At 36.5% G+C, this 19,686-nt stretch overlaps 1 protein-coding gene across 1 annotated transcript in view; it reads right to left on the reverse strand.

Moving 5' to 3' along the window:
• Positions 1–1,408: 1,408 nt before the first annotated feature.
• The window catches only part of LOC106094067 (actin-interacting protein 1), a 28,688-nt gene continuing 10,410 nt past the window's right edge, over positions 1,409–19,686 (reverse strand). The window contains exons 3-8 of the mRNA XM_013261239.2: positions 18,130–18,220; positions 11,612–11,875; positions 10,954–11,552; positions 2,528–2,983; positions 2,306–2,456; positions 1,409–2,237 (exon numbers count right to left, since the gene is read on the reverse strand). Of these exons, the coding sequence (XP_013116693.2) occupies positions 2,128–2,237; positions 2,306–2,456; positions 2,528–2,983; positions 10,954–11,552; positions 11,612–11,875; positions 18,130–18,220 (1,671 nt within the window). The 3' untranslated portion in view covers positions 1,409–2,127. The remainder of the gene's footprint in view (positions 2,238–2,305; positions 2,457–2,527; positions 2,984–10,953; positions 11,553–11,611; positions 11,876–18,129; positions 18,221–19,686) is intronic.

Genomic DNA, 19,686 nt, shown 5'->3' on the forward strand with positions numbered 1-19,686 from the left:
CATACTTGGCACAGTTGTTGGATATCATAACAAAACACGTCGTGCAAAATTTCGTTCCAATCGGATAGGAATTGCGCACTCTAGAGGCTCAAGAAGTCAAGACCCAAGATCGGTTTATATGGCAGCTATATCAAAACATGGACCGATATGGCCCATTTACAATACCAACCGACCTACAGTTATAAGAAGTATTTGTGCAAAATTTCAAGCGGCTAACTTTACTCCTTCGGAAGTTAGCGTGCTTTCGACAGACAGACGGACGGACATGGCTAGATCGACATAAAATGTCGCGACGATCAAGAATATATATACTTTATGGGGTCTCAAACGAATTTTTCGAGTAGTTACAAACAGAATGACGAAATTAGTATACCCCCCATCTTATGGTGGAGGGTATAATAATAAGATTATGTGGAAATTTCACTGGTATAAGTTAAGTAAGCAGCACTTTCCAAAAGCCTTCCAGCATCTTCCACTTGTATCAAAGTAATGTTGTTGTAATTGCATGTCCAAAAGCACAACAAGTTCTTTCACAATCGTTATTACGTCGTAAAGATTTATTGGAATAACTTTTTACGACAGAAGCATTTATTTTTTTGTTTGAAGAGTATATTTATTTATATACACTTTTTATTTATTCATCCACATTTCTTATTTATGCATCCACAAATACTTATTTTTTTCCACCCCTAGTATGTACATGTAAGCAAGATCACACTAACAAACACTTAGTTACAATTAGAAGTTTGGCGATGGCGTTTATTTTACGAAAGAAAACGACTTTCTGTGCAGCGACTGTGGTTGTGGTCTTTTTGGGCGTCGTGAAATGTAAATTTTCCCCAGATGAAAAAACAAGTTATGGCTGGTACTATGTTCGTTTTTCGCAACATTTTTTCGTGATTACTTTTTGTAGATAATTGATTTTGAAGCAAAAAAAAATTGATTTCATTCAGTAGGACTTTCCCTCATTATTTATGAAAAAAATTTCTTAAAAGTATTATGTTTTCATTGAGATTTTTATATTGTTTCAAAAAAGTAACCGTGAAAAATATGTGTTTTCAACTATGGAAAACGAATATAGTACCAGCCTTTATAGCGAAATGAACACTTTTCATTAATATTATCCGCTTATTTTTTATATGGAGTTTCACTGCTAAAACCGAATATAGCACTAACCTTAAGTTAGTACTATATTCGGTCAAACGCCATATACTTCTGCAAATAAAAAATTATAAATTCCTGCACAAAGTTGTTGATAAAGCGTTCAAATTTTGGTTTTGGGTTTTCAGTAAGTGTGTTTTTTTTAACATGGATTCTATATTAGTGTTGTTTGAGTGAAATCGAATGGAATAAAAAATACTTCCCATGGGTAGTATTTTTTATTCCATTCGATGTTTCTAATTGGAAATATTTAATTCATTTAAAATATTTTCATGTATTTTTACCCCATCCTACTGATTTTTGTCAACTCCTTCTTTTAGAATCTATACACATTTTGCTTCTTTTTTTTGGCAAAATAATTTTATTTTTTTCCCTCTTTTCTCTTATTTGTTATAAAATGTACGCTTCTAAAAAACGTACATGCATAGTTGTTGTTGATTGATTGCAGTAAGATTGAAAACATAGTAGTAGTAGTAGTAGCAGTTTGACCGAAAAATTAAATAATTAATAAAGGTAATAGAGAATATTCTTTAGTACAAGGAATAGAAAGCAAGGAACATATCTCTTGAAAAATGAAAACTACTTTGTTATAAACTTGTATATATAAATAAATAATTAAATAAGAAATAAACGAAAATACAAAATCTTTTACTATTATTATGATGAATACTTTTCAACTTAAAAATATAAGGCTCGAAAAGAAATCAAACCGCAGACAGTGGCAATTGGAAGTCTCTGGGAGTTATGGAGGTGAAAATGTTTAATGTTTTGGTTGGTTTGTTAATACAAAATGTGCACATTATATAAAAAAATTATCAAAAATTAGTTTGATGAAGCCATTATGAAATTATAGTAAACAGAAAATAATTGTAACTTTTTTAATGTTGTTGTCGATGATGTTTTTCATGTAATTTTTCAAAATCAAGACATGTAGTTTGGATGTGTATTTTTTTTTTTGGTTTTGTTTTAGATTGTCTCAACGTGCCAAATTTTTGTATTACAATCCTGACCGGTGGAGATCACAGTATTATTGTCCAACCATAACAAACGGGTAATCTGAGATTGTGGATGAGCATCTATGAAGTAACAAAAAAAATGGAAAGTTACAAAAAAACCTTTGTTAGTAACATTTTTTGCAACTTACTTTTGATGATGGTATGCTTGGCAGGATTGGTTACCGACCATATGATAATTGTGGTATCCAATGAACCACTAGCCACCAACTGGGAGTTGGGAGACCAAGCTACCGTATTGACACGAGCATTATGGAAGCCCCATTCTTTGTTGTGAGCAAGCTGAGAAAAAAAAACACAAAAATAAGCTATTGTTTAGAGTTTTGTGTCTCAATGTTTTGATATCCACCTACCTTATATTCCTCTACACTATATAATACGACTTTGCGATGAGCATCGCAAGCCACCAAGTACTTATTGTCTGGAGAGTATGAACAATCGGTAACAGCACCCAAATGATCCAACTCTGTTTTGGACTCCAATGTAGTGCCCTTCAATGAATAAATGTGCAATTTCTGATCATCTCCACCCACTGCGACATCCAAAGTTTCCGAATTAACGCTAATACTGCTCGATTCATATTTAATGGGCAAGGAGAAGACTTTCTTTTGATCCTGTACCAAAGTAATATCTTTCACACAGGCCACAGCTATAATGTTCTCGTTGCGGAAGATGGCCAAACCACGAGGTTGGCAATTTAGTTTGACTACATAGTCGGTGAAAGCATTGGATTCGATGTTGAATTGACGCAAGCTATCATCAATGCCGCAGGTGTAGACAAAATCACCCCACGCAGCAATACCATTCATCTGAAATTTAGAAGAAAAAAGTTAAAAATTAAAAATAAAAGCATTATAAAATATTTCATAAAAAAAAATATCCAAACATTCTATAGCAGCGAAGGTGAACAGGTCGAACAGTGTTTCAAGCAAACTCTCTGTGAGGAAAAAAATGAATTTTAATATTCCCATTAAGTGCAAATGGTCACACGAACATCCTTTTAAGAAACAGCGCGAAGACTTCTTTGCCCTAGTCGACATTGTTCTCATTGGTAAATGACTCTTTTTCGTAAAAAAAAAACAAAAAAAAAGTTCGAAACCTTATGGAGACGTGCACAGTTACAACAGATTGCACCAGTTTGGTTGTTTTTCAATTTTCAGTGAGTACAGATAAGTTGAATCTAGTTTCTGTTACAAGTTGGCATTCTTATTTTTTCAACGAAATTAAGCGTGAATGAGTAAAGAGAAAAGAGAGTAACATATCTGCTTTCCTATGGTTTCTCCAAACAGTTATAATATGATATTGGTGGTGGTACAACAAATATCTGTGGTGCGATGTCTGAACGAAGCCACACGAAGTTGCTTCCTCTGTTCGTCTTTCCTTTGCCTGCGGGCAAACGAAATTATGTGCGGATGTGTGTTGGTATCCATCTACGGCTGTGTGTCGAATGGTGGCAAAGTTGTAGGGATAGTAAAAATATGACGTTAAGTGTGGTGAATAATTAGATCTAGTAAGATTGTTGAAATCACAGCAAATTTTGACGTTTCATTCAAGATATATTCATTTGTAATTATGTCATGATCATTTTCATGTAAACAATAGAAAAAAGAAGCAAATTTGCATTTGCATTCATTTTTTGTTAAGTAATGGTTCGTGAAGAAGGTTCCATATACAAAACTTCCTGAAATGGGAAATAGTTAATACAGATGTCTTTACTTGTCTTACTCGCCGTGATTTCCTCTTTTCCAAAGCAAGACCTACAATATCTCCATATTGCAACGTTTGCATTTGCAATATAACTGCTAGCAGTAGTGGAAATATTTTGAAAAATATTATTATATGTTATTTTCTGGCTTTTTCCTATGCACGCACATCTTATTTACTTGTGATTTTTGATAAACGTCAAAATTTGTCAGTGTTAGAAAAAAATTGTCGATTGACATAGCAATATGAAATTGTTTCTCACCAGTGTAAAAAACAACCCCCTTCGATATTTTTAAATCTCACCATAGGAGATTGCTGTCATTCAACGCACGCTCTACGATGTAGAAGTAATTTTATTTGTCTCACTACTAGTAATTTGAAAATATTTGTGGTACCACAGATATTTGAGAACAAGAAAACAAATAAATATGTTACACTCATTCTGTCATTTATACCAGTAGTATAAGGTATCTATTGTATTGGGTTGCCCAAAAAGTAATTGCGGATTTTTTAAAAAAAAAGTAAATGCATTTTTAATAAAAATTAGAATGAACTTTAATCAAATATACACTTTTTTCTAAAGCAAGCTAAAAGTAACAGCTGATAACTGACAGAAGAAAGAATGCAATTGCAGAGTCACAGGTGTGAAAAAATTTGTCAACGCAGACTATATGAAAAATCCGCAATTACTTTTTGGGCAACCCAATATATGGTACGCATATCTGTTTTGCTGATACATGCAGTTACATTGCTGCACGCTATCACTTTTAATGCAAAACTATGTGCCTCGGTTGTTGTTGTAGTTGTAGCAGTGTGTTGTGTACTATACAGGAACTCTGCGACTAAAAGAGGGGTGTGTCTAGAGGGATCTGGGTCTGAGACGAGTGGGTCTGGCTGGGCAGTTAACTAACTTTGGTGTTTTCCCGTTGCTATAAATTGATTATAAATGTTGTATTTGTCAATCCGGTACGCACAACCGGCTGCAATGGGATTGTAAGAGTTTGTTGTTTGTTTGCTAGGTACTGTTATCCAGATCTCGAAACAGGACCATTTGGGTAGGAACGTCCAAACTGCTCTTGTTGAACAGGTGACGTATGTGGTGTGGTCTCTGCTTACAACCGCTAGCACGTTGGCACCAATCGTAGTCCCAATAGGAATTGAGGCGACTGCATCTACTGGAACGTAGTTGAACCGAAACTACCTTAGTTTGTTGTTGAAGGTTAACTTAATCAGTTGCTTTGGATGGTATTCCATCACTTAACCTCTACATCAACGTGCCTGATACACAGCTTGATGTAGAGGTTTTTATTGTTATAGCCACAAAAATTTTCAGCGGTGGTTATACCCTCCTAATGCTGGCGACATTTTGGAGATACTGTACCATTTGGTATGGCAGCCATGTAAAAACTTCTCCATAAAGAGGTGTCGCACTACGGTACGCCGTTCGTACTCCGCTATAAAAGGGAGGCCCCTTATCATTGAGCTTAAACTTGAATCGGACAGCACTCATTGATATGTGAGGAGTTTGACCCTGTTCCTTAAGGAATGTTCATGGGCAAATTTGCAATTTGCAGCCACACTCGCTGTACGTACACAGATAGATTAATTTTAAGATTTTTCTGAACCGGCTGTCGCAACCAGATGTAGCTCTAGGAATCAGGTGGATTCATTTAGAGCGGTCCAGTTAGAGAAGTAGATTTTTCCGGACATGTAAATAGGTGATTGGTGTTGTTGTTGTAACCACATTTTCATGTTCTCTGAACCGGCTGTCGCCACCGCATGTAGCTCCAGGAATCAGGTGGCTTCAATTAGAGCGGTCCATAGTGAATCGGCAGTTTGAGAAGTAGGTTTCTACGGTCATGTAAATAGGTGATTGGTGTTGTTGTTGTACCTAAATTTGCATGTGGAGGTGGCTATCCTCGTCAAGCTTCTGTAGACGAGCAAGCTCGTTCCACGGGAATAGGGTGTCCATTGGTTATTTAAAGGCGCCAATGGCCCACCTTGTCATTCCGAGCATCATAGGCACTCAGTATTTGTGCATGAGCCGGTGCCGCCCGGCCTCTTCCGGCCCGGCTGCCATTGCAGCTACTCCGTATGGAGCATTCCACTATCCGCCACCTGTGTACTCGCCCGGGGGCTCCCAGCTAAGCTTCTCGTGTTCCAGCATTTGTGGTGCTCACAGCTTTTCCGTGCTGGGTGTCATGGGGTCCTGCGTTGCATGAAGGGCAGATATTGGGCATGGTATCGTCTAGCCTTAAGAGATACGAATTTCATTTCATTTCATTTCATTTATTAACCAAATATGTAATATAAAGCCAATAAGGCCAATTTGCTACACCATCCGGATCTTAATTGGGCCAGATTAGCTCTGGTTTTCCTAGGTAGTTCCTTCTTTAGATTAAGTTGCATTTGTAACAGTATCCAGGTGAATGTTTGCAAGTCCGTTCTGTATGACAAAAGCCCACTAGGGAATTGTTACAGATCACATCATTGTTGTCGTTGTTGCAGCCACATATTTGCATGTGGAGGTAGTGTTCCTTGTCAAGCTCCTATATGTGAACAATCTCGTTTCGGACCACAGCACTATGGGCCCAATGACCGATTTTAGAAAAAAAAATCCCAGGAAGCAGCTAGGTCTCTAAAATTTTGCACCAACGACTGGGAGGGCATCGAAACGACGCTGACAAAATGCAGAGGTTTTAAGATTGAGCCCCCACAGGGCGGAATTATTATCCGATTTGGCTAAAATTTTGCATACTTACCTCTCCTATGACCGCCAATATCCACGACAAATATGGTTCAAATCGTCGGATAACCTGATATCTATCTCCAGATTACACTTCTTAAGCCCCTAGATGACGAAATATTTATCCGATTAGGCTGAAATTTTGAACGAATGGCTGCCACATAAACCTATTTCTCGATTTGACTTCTTGAAGTTAAATCCGGAATCGATGTATATGGAACCTATATCAGGTTATTGATCGTTTCAGGCCATACATGGCTTGGATATTGGAGGTAATAGGAGAAATCTTCGCGCATATCGGATAAGAATTGCGCCATCTAGGGGCTCTAGAAGTATATTCGGGAGATCGATCTATATTGGAGCTATATCAGGTTATGAACTGATTTGGACCATTCTTGGCGTGAATGGTCATAGGAGAAGTCACTAAGCTGAGTGACAAATCTACAGTTTAAAAAAAACGTACATTTGGCAAAGCACAACGTTAAAACAGATAAAAAAAACATAAAAGTAGTCTTCACTAATATATAATTCATTCATTCATTTTTATTAATCAAACATCGCCCACCCGGGCTTTACATTGATAGATTGGAACACTTTCAGGTTTTTATAATACAAAAATCAATACTAATTCAGTGGAGGTACATTTTTAAAGAAAAAAGAAGAGGAAATTTCTCCGCGGTATTTGTGCGACAACGCAAGTGATCTTGAAATGCCCTCAAGCCAGTTGGTATAAAATAAATAAAAAATTTCAATAAACTTCTTGCTTACAGGTTTATTGCAAATATTAGGGTGTCCAAGGAATTCTTTTTGATGTTGCTGAACACATTTCTTGACAAATGGGCAACGATGGTTCGCAACACATATGTCCGCCCAGATATAAAACTGGCTACTTTTTACGATTTGTAGCTACGGGGAGCTATCGAAACATAGTACGGAATGAAGTAATTTCCTCCACATCCATACTCAGAAGAAGGAACAACAAATCATGGAGTCTTTTTTTGAAAAAAAAACGGGATTTCCTGGCATAAAAGGAAGTGTTGACGAAACCCACATATTTGGACCCTCTAAATACCGGAGTGCTGGCTAATTCCGAATCCTCACTCACTGCTTTGACCAACTCTTGTAGCTGCTGGGGTGTAATAGGATTAGTTAGAAAAAAAACAACAAAAAGTAAAGAATTTTACCTTCTCTTTTCATTTTTTATACCCTCTACCATAGGATGGGGGGTATACTAATTTCGTCATTTCGTCTACTCGAAATATTCGTCTGAGACCCCCTAAAGTATATATATTCTTGATCGTCGCGACATTTTATGTCGATCTAGCCATGTCCGTCCGTCTGTCCGTCCGTCTATCTGTCGAAAGCACGCTAACTTCTGAAGGAGTAAAGCTAGCCGCTTGAAATTTTGCACAAATACTTCTTATTAGTGTAGTGTAAAGTGTAGTGTAGGTTGGTATTGTAAATGGGCCATATCGGTCCATGTTTTGATATAGCTGCCATATAAACCGATCTTGAGTCTTGACTTCTTGAGCCTCTAGAGTGCGCAATTCTTATCCGATTGGAATGAAATTTCGAACGACATGTTTTGTTATGATATCCAATAACTGTGCCAAGTATAGTTCACATCGGTCTATAACCTGATATAGCTGCCATATAAACCGATCTTGGGTCTTGATTTCTTGGGCCTCTAGAGAGCGCAATTCTTATCCGATTTGCCTAAAATTTTGTACGACGGATCCTCTCATGACCATTAACTTACGTGTTTATTGGGGTCAGAATCGGTCTATAGCCCGATACAGCTTCCATATATTTTATTTTTGATCATATCTTGATATCGCTCTAATAGCAGAGCAAATCTTTTCTTATACCATTTTTTGCCTAAGAAGAGATGCCGGGAAAAGAACTGACAAATGCGCTCCATGGTGGAGGGTATATAAGATTCGACCCGGCCGAACTTAGCACGCTTTTACTTGTTATTTCTTCAGCGCGTGGAATCTAAAATACGAGTGAATGTTTGCGCCACTTTCGACATAAGCACACCCATAGTGTTTTCGACATATGTCTTCAAATAATAAGGATGTCTTAACATATCCAGCATCCAGCGAATGCTGGATATGTTAAGCTACAGGCTGAAACATGATCTTTATCATTAGTCAGGGGGCAAAACTGCAGGGGGGGCAAAACTGGTATGCAGACGTGGTTTGACCCCAGGAACACGAGCCTGAATTCCGTTTTTGAGGCAAAGGCCCCTGGTCCCCCTGGGGTCCATAAACCCTCTTTTTTGGTGGAAGTGCTTCAACCAGGGCAGTATGAGTACAAAATAAAAATATTAGCGAATCTACTCGCACGAATATGCAAAAACATGTTTAAAAGCTGGACACGGGAAGGACCTATAGGATTTTGAGAAATTTAAACCGCCCTTACCCTAGGCAATATGGATATCAAATGAAAGGTAAAGGAAGAAGTAGATTACGATAGATATGCAAAAAATTTATAAAGCTCTAAAAAATCTCAAAAAATATTCAAAAAAAATCAACCGTTTTTTTTGTTTGAAAAATTTTTCGATGCGGTGCTTTTATTTTATTTTTCCAACAGACTTCCATACATAGCCAAATAATTCGACTGCGGCGCTTTCCAACTTACATATTTAGCCAAAAAATAAAATTTGTTCTTAAAAAATCGCGGGATTTTATTCAAACATTTTTCGCCTGGACGGCTTTTTTTAAGAACATTACAATATTTCTCAAGTCCCCGTAAGTCGTTCCCGGGTCCAACATTTAGACAAGTTTTTGCATATACTTTATTTTCTCGCCAATACCTTTCATTCGATAAGGGGAGTCAAAATTCTCAAGACCCTGTAGCCTTCCCGTACTCAATGTTTAGACAGATTTTTGCATATTCATCATCTACTCGCTAATACCTCTCGTTTAATATCCATATTGTCTAGGGCTAAGAGGTGTTCAAAATTCCCAGGACCTCGTGGGTTCTTCCTGGGTCAAATTTTTAGACAGGTTTTTGGATATTCGTAATGTACTCGCTGGAGGCCACTGTAGCACAGTGGTTGGCATATCCGCCTATGACGCTAAACGCCTGGATTCGAATCATGGCGAGAACATATCAGAAAAAATGTTCGGCGGTGAATATCCCTTCCTAATGCTGGCGACATTTGCGAGGTACTATACCACTTATTATGGCAGCCAAATAAAAACTTCTCCACAAAGAGGTGTCACACTGCGTCACGCCGTTTGGACTCACCTATAAAAAGGAGAATAAAAAAGGGAGGTGAGCCCTATAAAGTGCTTTATCAAATACTTCCAAAGTTCCAACGGCAAGCGTCTTCAACGACAAACTCCATAGAGATATCGTCAATAATCGCATGGACAATTATTAGTACACCAATAGAGAGATACTTCAAGAGTAATAACTTAACAGATCGGGAATACCTGTGGAACACCCTGTTTTACTCAATGAATCTTCGAAATTCGCGTATGAATATCGACACACATATTAAACTGTGAATTTTCATTGAATTTAGGAGATTAGTGGGGAGTGATCGTGTAGAATATCATCGAAGGGTCCGTAGACAGATGCCTATATTCGAAATCTTAATGTTTTTTTATACGGATATTACGCGAACGTCTTTAAATGCGCTCAGCGTTTTGTGACACCGGTTGTTGTTGTTGTAGCAGTGTGTTGTGCTCTATCTTTTGTCTGCTTTATTCTGTTGTATATCAAGATTCAGAAACTCTGTGACTAAGATGGGTTGCGGCCAGAAGGATCTGGGTTTGAGTCGAGTGGGTCTGGCAGGGCAGTACATGTGCATTTATGCTTTGCCATAAATAAAATCTACTCAAGCTAAGTCGAGGGACGCGTAAAATATTTGCGAACGGGAATAAATAAGATATTCGTCTTGGCCTTCTAGTTTTGAGGCTTGCAAATAGACAACACCCAATCCGTTTCCCTATTTCAGATATCACATGAGTGTACATTGCTAAATAAAGATTTCGTACCAGATATTCTTATTCTAAAAATTTGCTAATAAACTTTCCATTAAGGAAAAGGGGCAAAACTCTCACACATCAATGGGTGCTGTCCAATCGTAGTTTAAGCTCAATGATAAGGGACCTCCTTTTTATGGACGAATCTGGACAGCGCTCCAAAGTACGACACCTCTTTGGGGAGAAGTATTCTAATTCTACTTCATCTATATGCCTGATAATCAATAATGAGATTCCGAGATGGTTTGGGTTTTTATACTGCTCGCGTACCAATCTTTATAAATTTGAGACTTTCTACCAATTTCCCGCATTTTATTTCTAGAATACATACCTGATTGCCGTGACCAGTGCCAGCAACACGATCATTGACGCCACTTCCTGAATTCCATTTGGTAACCACACCATCATGACTTCCTGTATAGATTGTGCTACGATCATCACTCAAACCCAAAACTGTTATGGGTTTATTGTGACCCTTAATGGTGCGCAAAGGTTTCGAGGGATCATTAACATTCAAATAGGTGATATGACCAGACAGCGAAACAGTCAACAAATGTTCTCCCTGCCAAAGACAAGACACCTGCTGATCATCCACAGTGTTGCCCATAGGAAACTCAGTAATCATTTCGCGGGTTTCAACATTCCACAAACGACATGTTTTGTCACCAGAACAGGTCAATAATTGTGTGCCATCAGGCTTCCAGGCCACAGCATACACACCACCCTTATGAGCTGGGTTACCAACTTCACCCACAAGCTCTGAGGTGGCACCATCATATATGAAAACTTTGCCATCAAAACCAGCTGACGCAAAGAATTTGCCATCAGGTGAATAGCGAACGGCTTGCACGAAACGTGAATGTTCCTGTTTGGTCATTTTGAATTTGAAGGGTGGTCCCTCGAAAACGCCAATGGTGTTATCTTCACTGCCTGTAAAAATGAATAAATTTAAGTTTTTTTTTTTCAGCAAACCAATTTGAATAACATACCTGTTACAATACGGAAAGGGCGGGCAGGACGAAAATCACATGAGTTAATGGGTTTCGATTGCCCACTAATTTCACCCACCGAAGTACCAGTCTCAGTCATAAATACATGGCCAAAACGTTCACGGCCCTCACCCACAATCACTATGCGTTGATTGTCTTGTGACCAGGCAATATCCTTGATGGGGCCCCCAATGGGTTGATATTCACATTTCAAAATGTGCTCCTTATTTACTGTATCCCAAATGCGAATTTTACCAGATTGGTCTATAAAAAAGAAAGAAAAATGCAAATTTTTGAAATAATCGTTAAATCGTGTGTGCCATTTCTTAGTTTTGCTGTCTTTTGATGTAGTTTAGCAAGATCTTAGCTTGAGAAATTTAGTCATACATGCTGCTGATGACTTATGGTATACAAAACTGAGTTAGAGCGTGAAATAGATGAATCACTAGCTACCATCGTTGAAAGTTTTATTAAGTTTCACAAAGAAATGAAAGCAAGCACTTCTAACAAACTGCAACCAATATTAAATGAAAATGCGCAAATTAATTCATTACACTGATAAGATTTCAATAAACATTTTTTATAGCCTTTACTTCCGTTCTTTGCTAATCAAGTCTCTATTCGTAAGATAAAGTTATCTATATATCTATAGCAGATTAAATTAAATATTTGATAACTAAAAATAAATGACAATACTTTAGACAATCCCTTCTAAAACGAATAAACGTAACTCTTTACACAGCAAGCCATAATAATGTATGATTAATATTCCAAAAATGTATACTTGAATCATATATTCAGACGATTTTTTCTTTATTTATAAAATTGTTTCGAAAACACCTGGTCCTTTTGCACATCTACAAATGTATTGGTACACATTTATTAATATCGCCCATTTAGAGTAATGGTCTCATATATCAAATTGTGTAATTCGGACGGGTAATGGACATGATGGTCATTTGAAAATAGATATTTGGATTTCATAGAACTTTTTGTGACAAATATTGATAAAGAACATTTTGAAAAAATTTGAATTTTACGATTATACCCTACACTGTGGTACAGGGTATTATAACTTTTTGCATTTGTTTACAATGCTAAAAAGGAGAAGAGCTAAACCCATTGATTGGTATATCGATCGGTTTAGAAGCACTGATTCGATTTAGCTATGTCCGTCTGTCGCGTATTTTTATGATCAAGATACAGGTTGCGTTTGTTGTCTGATTGTGGTCATATTTTGGGCAAGTCACTTTTTTTGGTCCAAGGACGAATGCTTTTGATTTTGAATAAAATCGTTTGAGATTTAGATATAGCTCTCATATATATCTTTCATCCGATATGGACTTTTAAGTTTGTAAAAGCCACAATTTTAATTCGATTTTTACAAAAGGCGCTTCATTTGACGTACCAACAAGTGTGCAAAGTTTCATTGAAATCGGTTCAGATTCAGATATACAGTTATGGGCAAAAAATAGGGACAGCGGATAGACGCACAAATCGATGGTTTATAGCATTTTTTAATGAATGTAGAGAATAATGTAGCAAAGACAACTCCCGTTAAGAAGAATTAAGAATTGAGTAGTTTTTTAACTTATGTTAGAAAAAGTACGTCTTATGCATAGTGTGATTATTTATAGGCCTGATGGCTTCGCATTGCATGAAATGAAATAAATAAATAAAAATAAATAAAGAATATATCAAACATGTACTCATATTTCACAAAAAAGCACTATTGCTGCAAAATGTTCATTTTAGATTGTGCAAAATAATAGGGACAGTAAGGCAATTCGCAAAATCGGGCATATGGGGAAAATAATGGGACATTGAAGCATTTCCTATGTCATTGCACCGGTACTTAGGTGGGGACACAATACCAGACATGAACCAACTTAGGGGAGTGGTATGGAATCAATTAGGAATTTTAGAAGTAGCACGGAATTCCTAACTTAAATTTTTTTCGAGGTTACTTTTTAGTATTTGGAGCGCACAACAAGCCAATTACTGGCTTAGGTGTATGTCCATAGTGGCATGGGGCGGATAAATATCCACACCCTCTTTTTAACCCTACCTAACGACAATTCGTTTAAAAATTTTAAAGAATTCATTAACAGTTGTTACTCAAATTGAATAGAAAGCTGTTATTTTTTCGGAGAAATGAGAAATCGGAGAAATGGGAAATCGGAGAAATTGAATTTTTTACATGTAACCTGGTCAGATCGGAGACTGTGACCCTGTAACAGGAAAATATATGCAAAACTACTAAACATGGGAAATTATTATCGGAAAGTCGCTGAATTGCTTACAGTTCCGAAAATTCGGATGGAAAAGGCTGCAAAATGCATAACCAAGCCAGAAACCTTTGTCAAGAAACCGAAAATTGTGAGGCGATGCATAGAACGATCAGAAAAAAATTTTTCCTCGTCTAAACAAAAAAACAAAACTTTGGTAAATATTAAAGTTGGAACTTCGATTCTTTGAAAAACTTTAATTCTTGAACGTTTATGTATAAAACCGACGTATATGTTGTCAAAACAGATTTTTCAAGGGATGAGATCTTGTAATAAAACCGCCTAAACCACAGCGAACCCCAAGTGCACCGTATAAATCGTCAAACATGTCGGTCGAAATATGTAAGTTTGTGGAATGTTTCTTTCTAATGGAGTGAGCCCCGTCTGTAGTATAGAGGGCATCGTAAATCTTACAAATAACGTTAAAATTCTACGGAATTGTATTCTTACATTATCTGGAGACTAAAAGCTAGCCAGTTCAATTTTCCAACTGGACAATAGCCTTAAGCACACGTCTAACTCAGACAATCTTGGTATAGAAGCAATAAAATATCTGTCCTGAGGTGGCTCATAAAGTCTCAGAATCTAAATTCGATTAAAAATGTTTGGAATATTATTAAAACTCAAATAAGGCGAATACGTCAGTCCAGTTCAGATGAATTTTGGTTACCCATTTCAGTTCAGAACTGAACCGACTCTATGCCTAGGGTCAACGAAGCCCTTAATAAGCACAAGGGATCGTTATGTTACTAAAAAGCAGTTAGAACACAATTTGGCTGCATTGTGACTTCGTATTTCCAATTTTGCAGTTTTCCGTTTGGAAACCAGAATTGTACCAATTATTTTGCACACACACGTTAAATTTTGATAGGATAGTATGCTTAAATGAGAAACAATTAATTTAAACAGCACATGTTTAACATTTTCGTAACGGAAGTTATTTTTGCAGTATACGTGCAATACAAATTGGTGCAAACCATCGATCTAGATCTCATTTTACGCGCTTTAGAATACTTTATTTTTCCGTCTATCCATCTAGCTCCAATCTGTATCTTTCATCCGATATGGGCTTTTAAGGCTGTAGTAGGCACAATTTTAGTCCGATCTTTACAAAATGTGGCATAAGGTGTTTTATTTGATGTCCCAATATGTGCGCAAAATTTCTTCAATATCGGTGAGGATTTAGACATAGCTCTCATATATATCTCTCATCCGCTATGGCCTTTTAAGGCTGCAGTAGCCACAATATTAGTTTGTTCTTTACATAAAATGGCTCAAAATTTTCTATTCGATGCCGCAATATGCAATCAAATATCATCCAATTTGATCTAGATTTAGATATAGCACCCTTCTATATATTTCATACCACAATTTTGCAATGAACGAATATAAGTAGACTGACTTAACCCATTAACATCAAATGGGTAGAAAATTACCCAAAAATATAACTGTCTTTAAAGAAATTTTAGCTGCAGTTAGGAAAGATGTTCTCTAATGAAACTTGAATTGACGTACAGTGGACGAATGAAAGGGAAACAAAATTTTCCATCATATAAGTTCTTGTTTTGGGAGAAAAATGACTTGTCGAAAGTCGGCAATGTTTTATAGCCCAAAAAATAAAAAATCTCAAAATTCTTAGGAGTAAGATTTCTGAAAACCGTTTAAGAGTCTTTTTACATTTGATTATATTAAAAAAAATTGATGCGATAAGCTTACTACTCTTGAATTCAAATGTAGTTTTAAGTCAAAGTCATTAAAATCAACTTTTCTTCGCTAAATGGAATTGGAAATACAAAGAGATATTTTTATTCTTTTTTTAATTTTTACATTTTTTTTAAATTTTATTTAAAAAAAAAATTTTGAAAACAATTAAAAGCTCGGATTCGACTCTGCAGCTCTGGTGAAAACTATTCAAGCCTGCCATCTTGGCATAAGCGTAGGAAGGCCTCTGGGGGTGGGCTAAGCAATCCCCAGAAAAGCAATAGGTACAACCGTTACTGAAAATAATATTGTACGAAGAGAGTTAGAAAACAGGGTTTTACTTCTGTTACAGGCGGAACCTGATTATTCGTAGACTTGTTGAATTTTGAACGTTGAACTTGATATCAAATCTCATTTAATTCACGGGTGCTAGTTATGGTGATTTTTTCGGTGAATTCAGTTGGCCTATCGCAATCGTGGGACTTAAATTTTATTGAAAACCTTTGGGGCATAAAAAAACAAAGATTTGACATTCCCTTATGGTTTTTATATGATTTTTTTCTTTAATTTTTAAATCACTTTTTCCTTTTCTTCAGTTGCGTAAACCATTTTTAGGTGCTAATGCTTTAGGCCACCTTACCGCAGAGGTTAGCATGATGCAGAACGCCTGGGTTCGAATCCTGGCAAGAACATCAGAAAAAAAATTTCAGCGGTGGTTACCCTCTCCTAATGCTGGCGACATTTGTGAGGTACTACGCCATGTTAAAACTTCTCCCCAAAGAGGTGTCGCATTGCGGCAAGCCATTCGGACTCGGCTATAAAAAGGAGGCCCTTATTATAGAGCTTAAAATTTGAATCGGACAGCACTCAATGATATGTGAGAAGTTTGCCCCAGTTTGCAATGCTTATTTTGCGGGACAAATATTTCAACAAAGCCTGCTTTCCATTTACTTTCTCTCCTTTTAGCTTTTAAGTTACAAAAATAAGACAAATCACAAGTAATTACAGTGTTTTAACAAGTTTCCTTTGGGTGTACATTTGTTTGCATTTTTTGATTATTCGATTAATTGTTTATTGGGATATCAAAGTTCAACGATTAGTCGAACAAGGCCAAAAAAGTTGTCGATTAACCGATTTATCGAAATTATATATATTTTGGGATATTTTTTGAGATCTTTTCCTTCAAATATATCTCATATCTGTATGGTGTTTTGAATTGTAAACAGGACAAATGAATCGGATTTATTTGATCTTCCTTTTTGAACTAAAGCAAAAAATTCCCATCCGAAACGGATGACATTTTGGCCAGCTATGGACAAATGAAGCAATTCCTATGTTTTTAAGCTTTACTTTTAACATCCAAACGATAAATCGATTAAACGTTTTAAATTATTCGATTATTTATATGAATATGTGTCATCAATTGTTCGTTTATTTGAAAGATCATGGATAATCAAATAACGGTTAATTGAGTGTACAACCTAGTGTTCCTATTATTGTATTTTTTCCAAGTTAATTCATCGAAAAATTCTCTATAACGAACATCCGTGAATTAAATGCGAAATAATATTTAATATCGAGGTTACTTTTTAGTATTTAGAGCGCGCAACAAGCCGATTACTGCCTTAGGTGTATGTCCATGGTGGCATGGGGCTTATTAACACTAGAAAGATTAAACCGGTCAAAATAACCGCTTAGAGCTATTTTTAATTAAAATTTGTTTTTAATAATATTAATTAATTTTTTATGAATTTTTTGGATTTCGAAACAACAATTTTTAATTTTATAAGTTTTCCACTAAATCAGTCGTTTTGGTGATAATAGCAAAAAAAAATATAAAAAATGCTTGTCTTGGTAAATATCCGCTTCCTCTTTTCAACCCAATCTAGCCTTATATCAACAGGTTCAAGAGAAGTTACCATAATTTCTTACACCACACAGGCTGGAACATTGAGGTGCGATCTGTGTGGTGTGATGATGTCACGAGAAATTTAGCTGGGAGATACCGGGCGCGTCCACAGGTTGCGGATAGTGTAATGCTCCATACGGAATAGCTGCAACGGTCGTATATACCGGAACGAGCTTGCTCGCCTATAAGAGCAACAACAACTGCAAATTGCAACTTTTGCCCATGAAAATTCCACTAAGAAACAGGGGCAAACTTCTCACGTATCAATGAGAGCTGTTCGATTCAATTTTATGCTCAATGATAAGGGACCTCATTTTTATAGCCGAGTCCGTAAGCCACGCCGCAGTACGACACCTCTTTGGAGAGAAGTTTTTACATGGCGAAGTACCTCACGAATGTTGCCAGCATTAGGAAGCAGAAAACCACCGCTGAACATTTTTTTGATGGTCTCGCCAGGATTCGAACAGGGCATTCAGCGTCATATGCGGACATGCCAATCTCTACGCAACGTTGGCCTCCAACAACAACAACATTATTCTTAGTGTTGACACTATTATTTTTTCCATCACTGTACACATATCATATTATTGAATACATAGTCCAACTGTTTCATTACTCACCTCCAGATGCAATATAGAAACCACTTGGTGAATATTTGGCTACATTGACAGCACATGAATGTTCCGTGTAAACATCAGCAATAGCGGGATTCTATGGGATATATAAAAAATATGCACACAAACCATTAAACAAAATGAAATGAAACGAAAACAATATATATAAATAAATACATATGTATACGAGTATATGTATGTACATATATAATTGTTTGCATGGTTATAAATATGTTTGTTGAATATCAAATGCACACACAAAAATGATAAGAGATAAGCGTAGCGTAACGCTTTGCTCGATATGGTAAAAGTGAATGAATGGGCGCATGATAGATATTTAACCGGTATAACATAACATCCAAACAATGGCATAGTTAAAAGGAAATCAATTGAGTGTGACCACAACTCTGGGGAGGTTAATACTGCATGTAAGCTGAACTAATTCTAATCACTAGCGTTCCCTGTAACTTATGAATGAACGAACAACGCATTTCTCGCAAACAAAAGGGTATATGAAAAAAATACTTTTTAAATCAAACGCAACTTCGTTTAGATAATTGAATTGATATTCGATGATATAAAAGTTTCTATGCCATGTTATTAATGTACATATTATGAGTCAACATCATCATTATTGCCATATACAGAAACAATATATTAAAAAGATAAATATTTAATAACATAAAAGGCTTGATAATTAAAGGGAAATAATAAAAACTCATTCAAATTGGAATGATGTTTACACTGCTTTTGCTGTGTGTAGAAATAATGTCTATGTTGTTGTTGTAGCCACGTTGGTATGTGGAGGTAGCGATCCTCGGCAAGCTCACACGGTTAAGAAATCTCGTTCCGGTCCATAGGACCGATCGCCGCAGGAACGTTATGGCCACTGGCTATATAAAGGCGCCAATAACTCCCCTTGTTTTAGCAAGTATCATAAGCACTCAGTATTTAGCATGAGTAGTCGGCGCACAGTGTCGCCTCTTATGCGTTTGTATGCATTCGACAAAAATAGAGTTAACATAGAGCTCTAAAATTTTGCAGAGGTATTTCCGAGTGTAATATAGAAAAAAGTGGAGTATAATCCAAACCGCTCTATAATCTGACATAGTTCCAGTTTAAAACGATCTCCCGATTTAACTTCTTGAGCCTCGAGGGGTCTCAACAATTACCACAAGTATGGTCTAAATCGGCCTATAAGCTGATATAACTCCCATATAAACCGATCTCCCGATTTAACATTTTGAGCCTCCAAATGGTGCAATTATTTCCCGATTTCGCTGAAATGACATAATGACTTCTGCTTTGACTCTCAAAAACTCCGCCAAGTATGGTCCTTATATAGCTCCCATATATAAACCAATCTGTTGATTTGAGTTCTTAAGCCTTTAGAAGGCGTTACTTTAACTTACGACATTATCCCTGAACTGTGTTTTCCGTTTGTCTGATTTCCGGTGTTTAAGTTAAGTTTTTGTGTATTCAGAGGACCATAGTAGAATTTTTGTAGAATATTTTGATATGCTAGAATCCCAATTTAAAGAAGTTTTTACAAAATAATCCAAA

The sequence above is a fragment of the Stomoxys calcitrans genome, chromosome 1, assembly GCF_963082655.1.
Source record: "Stomoxys calcitrans chromosome 1, idStoCalc2.1, whole genome shotgun sequence".
NCBI lineage: Eukaryota > Metazoa > Arthropoda > Insecta > Diptera > Muscidae > Stomoxys > Stomoxys calcitrans.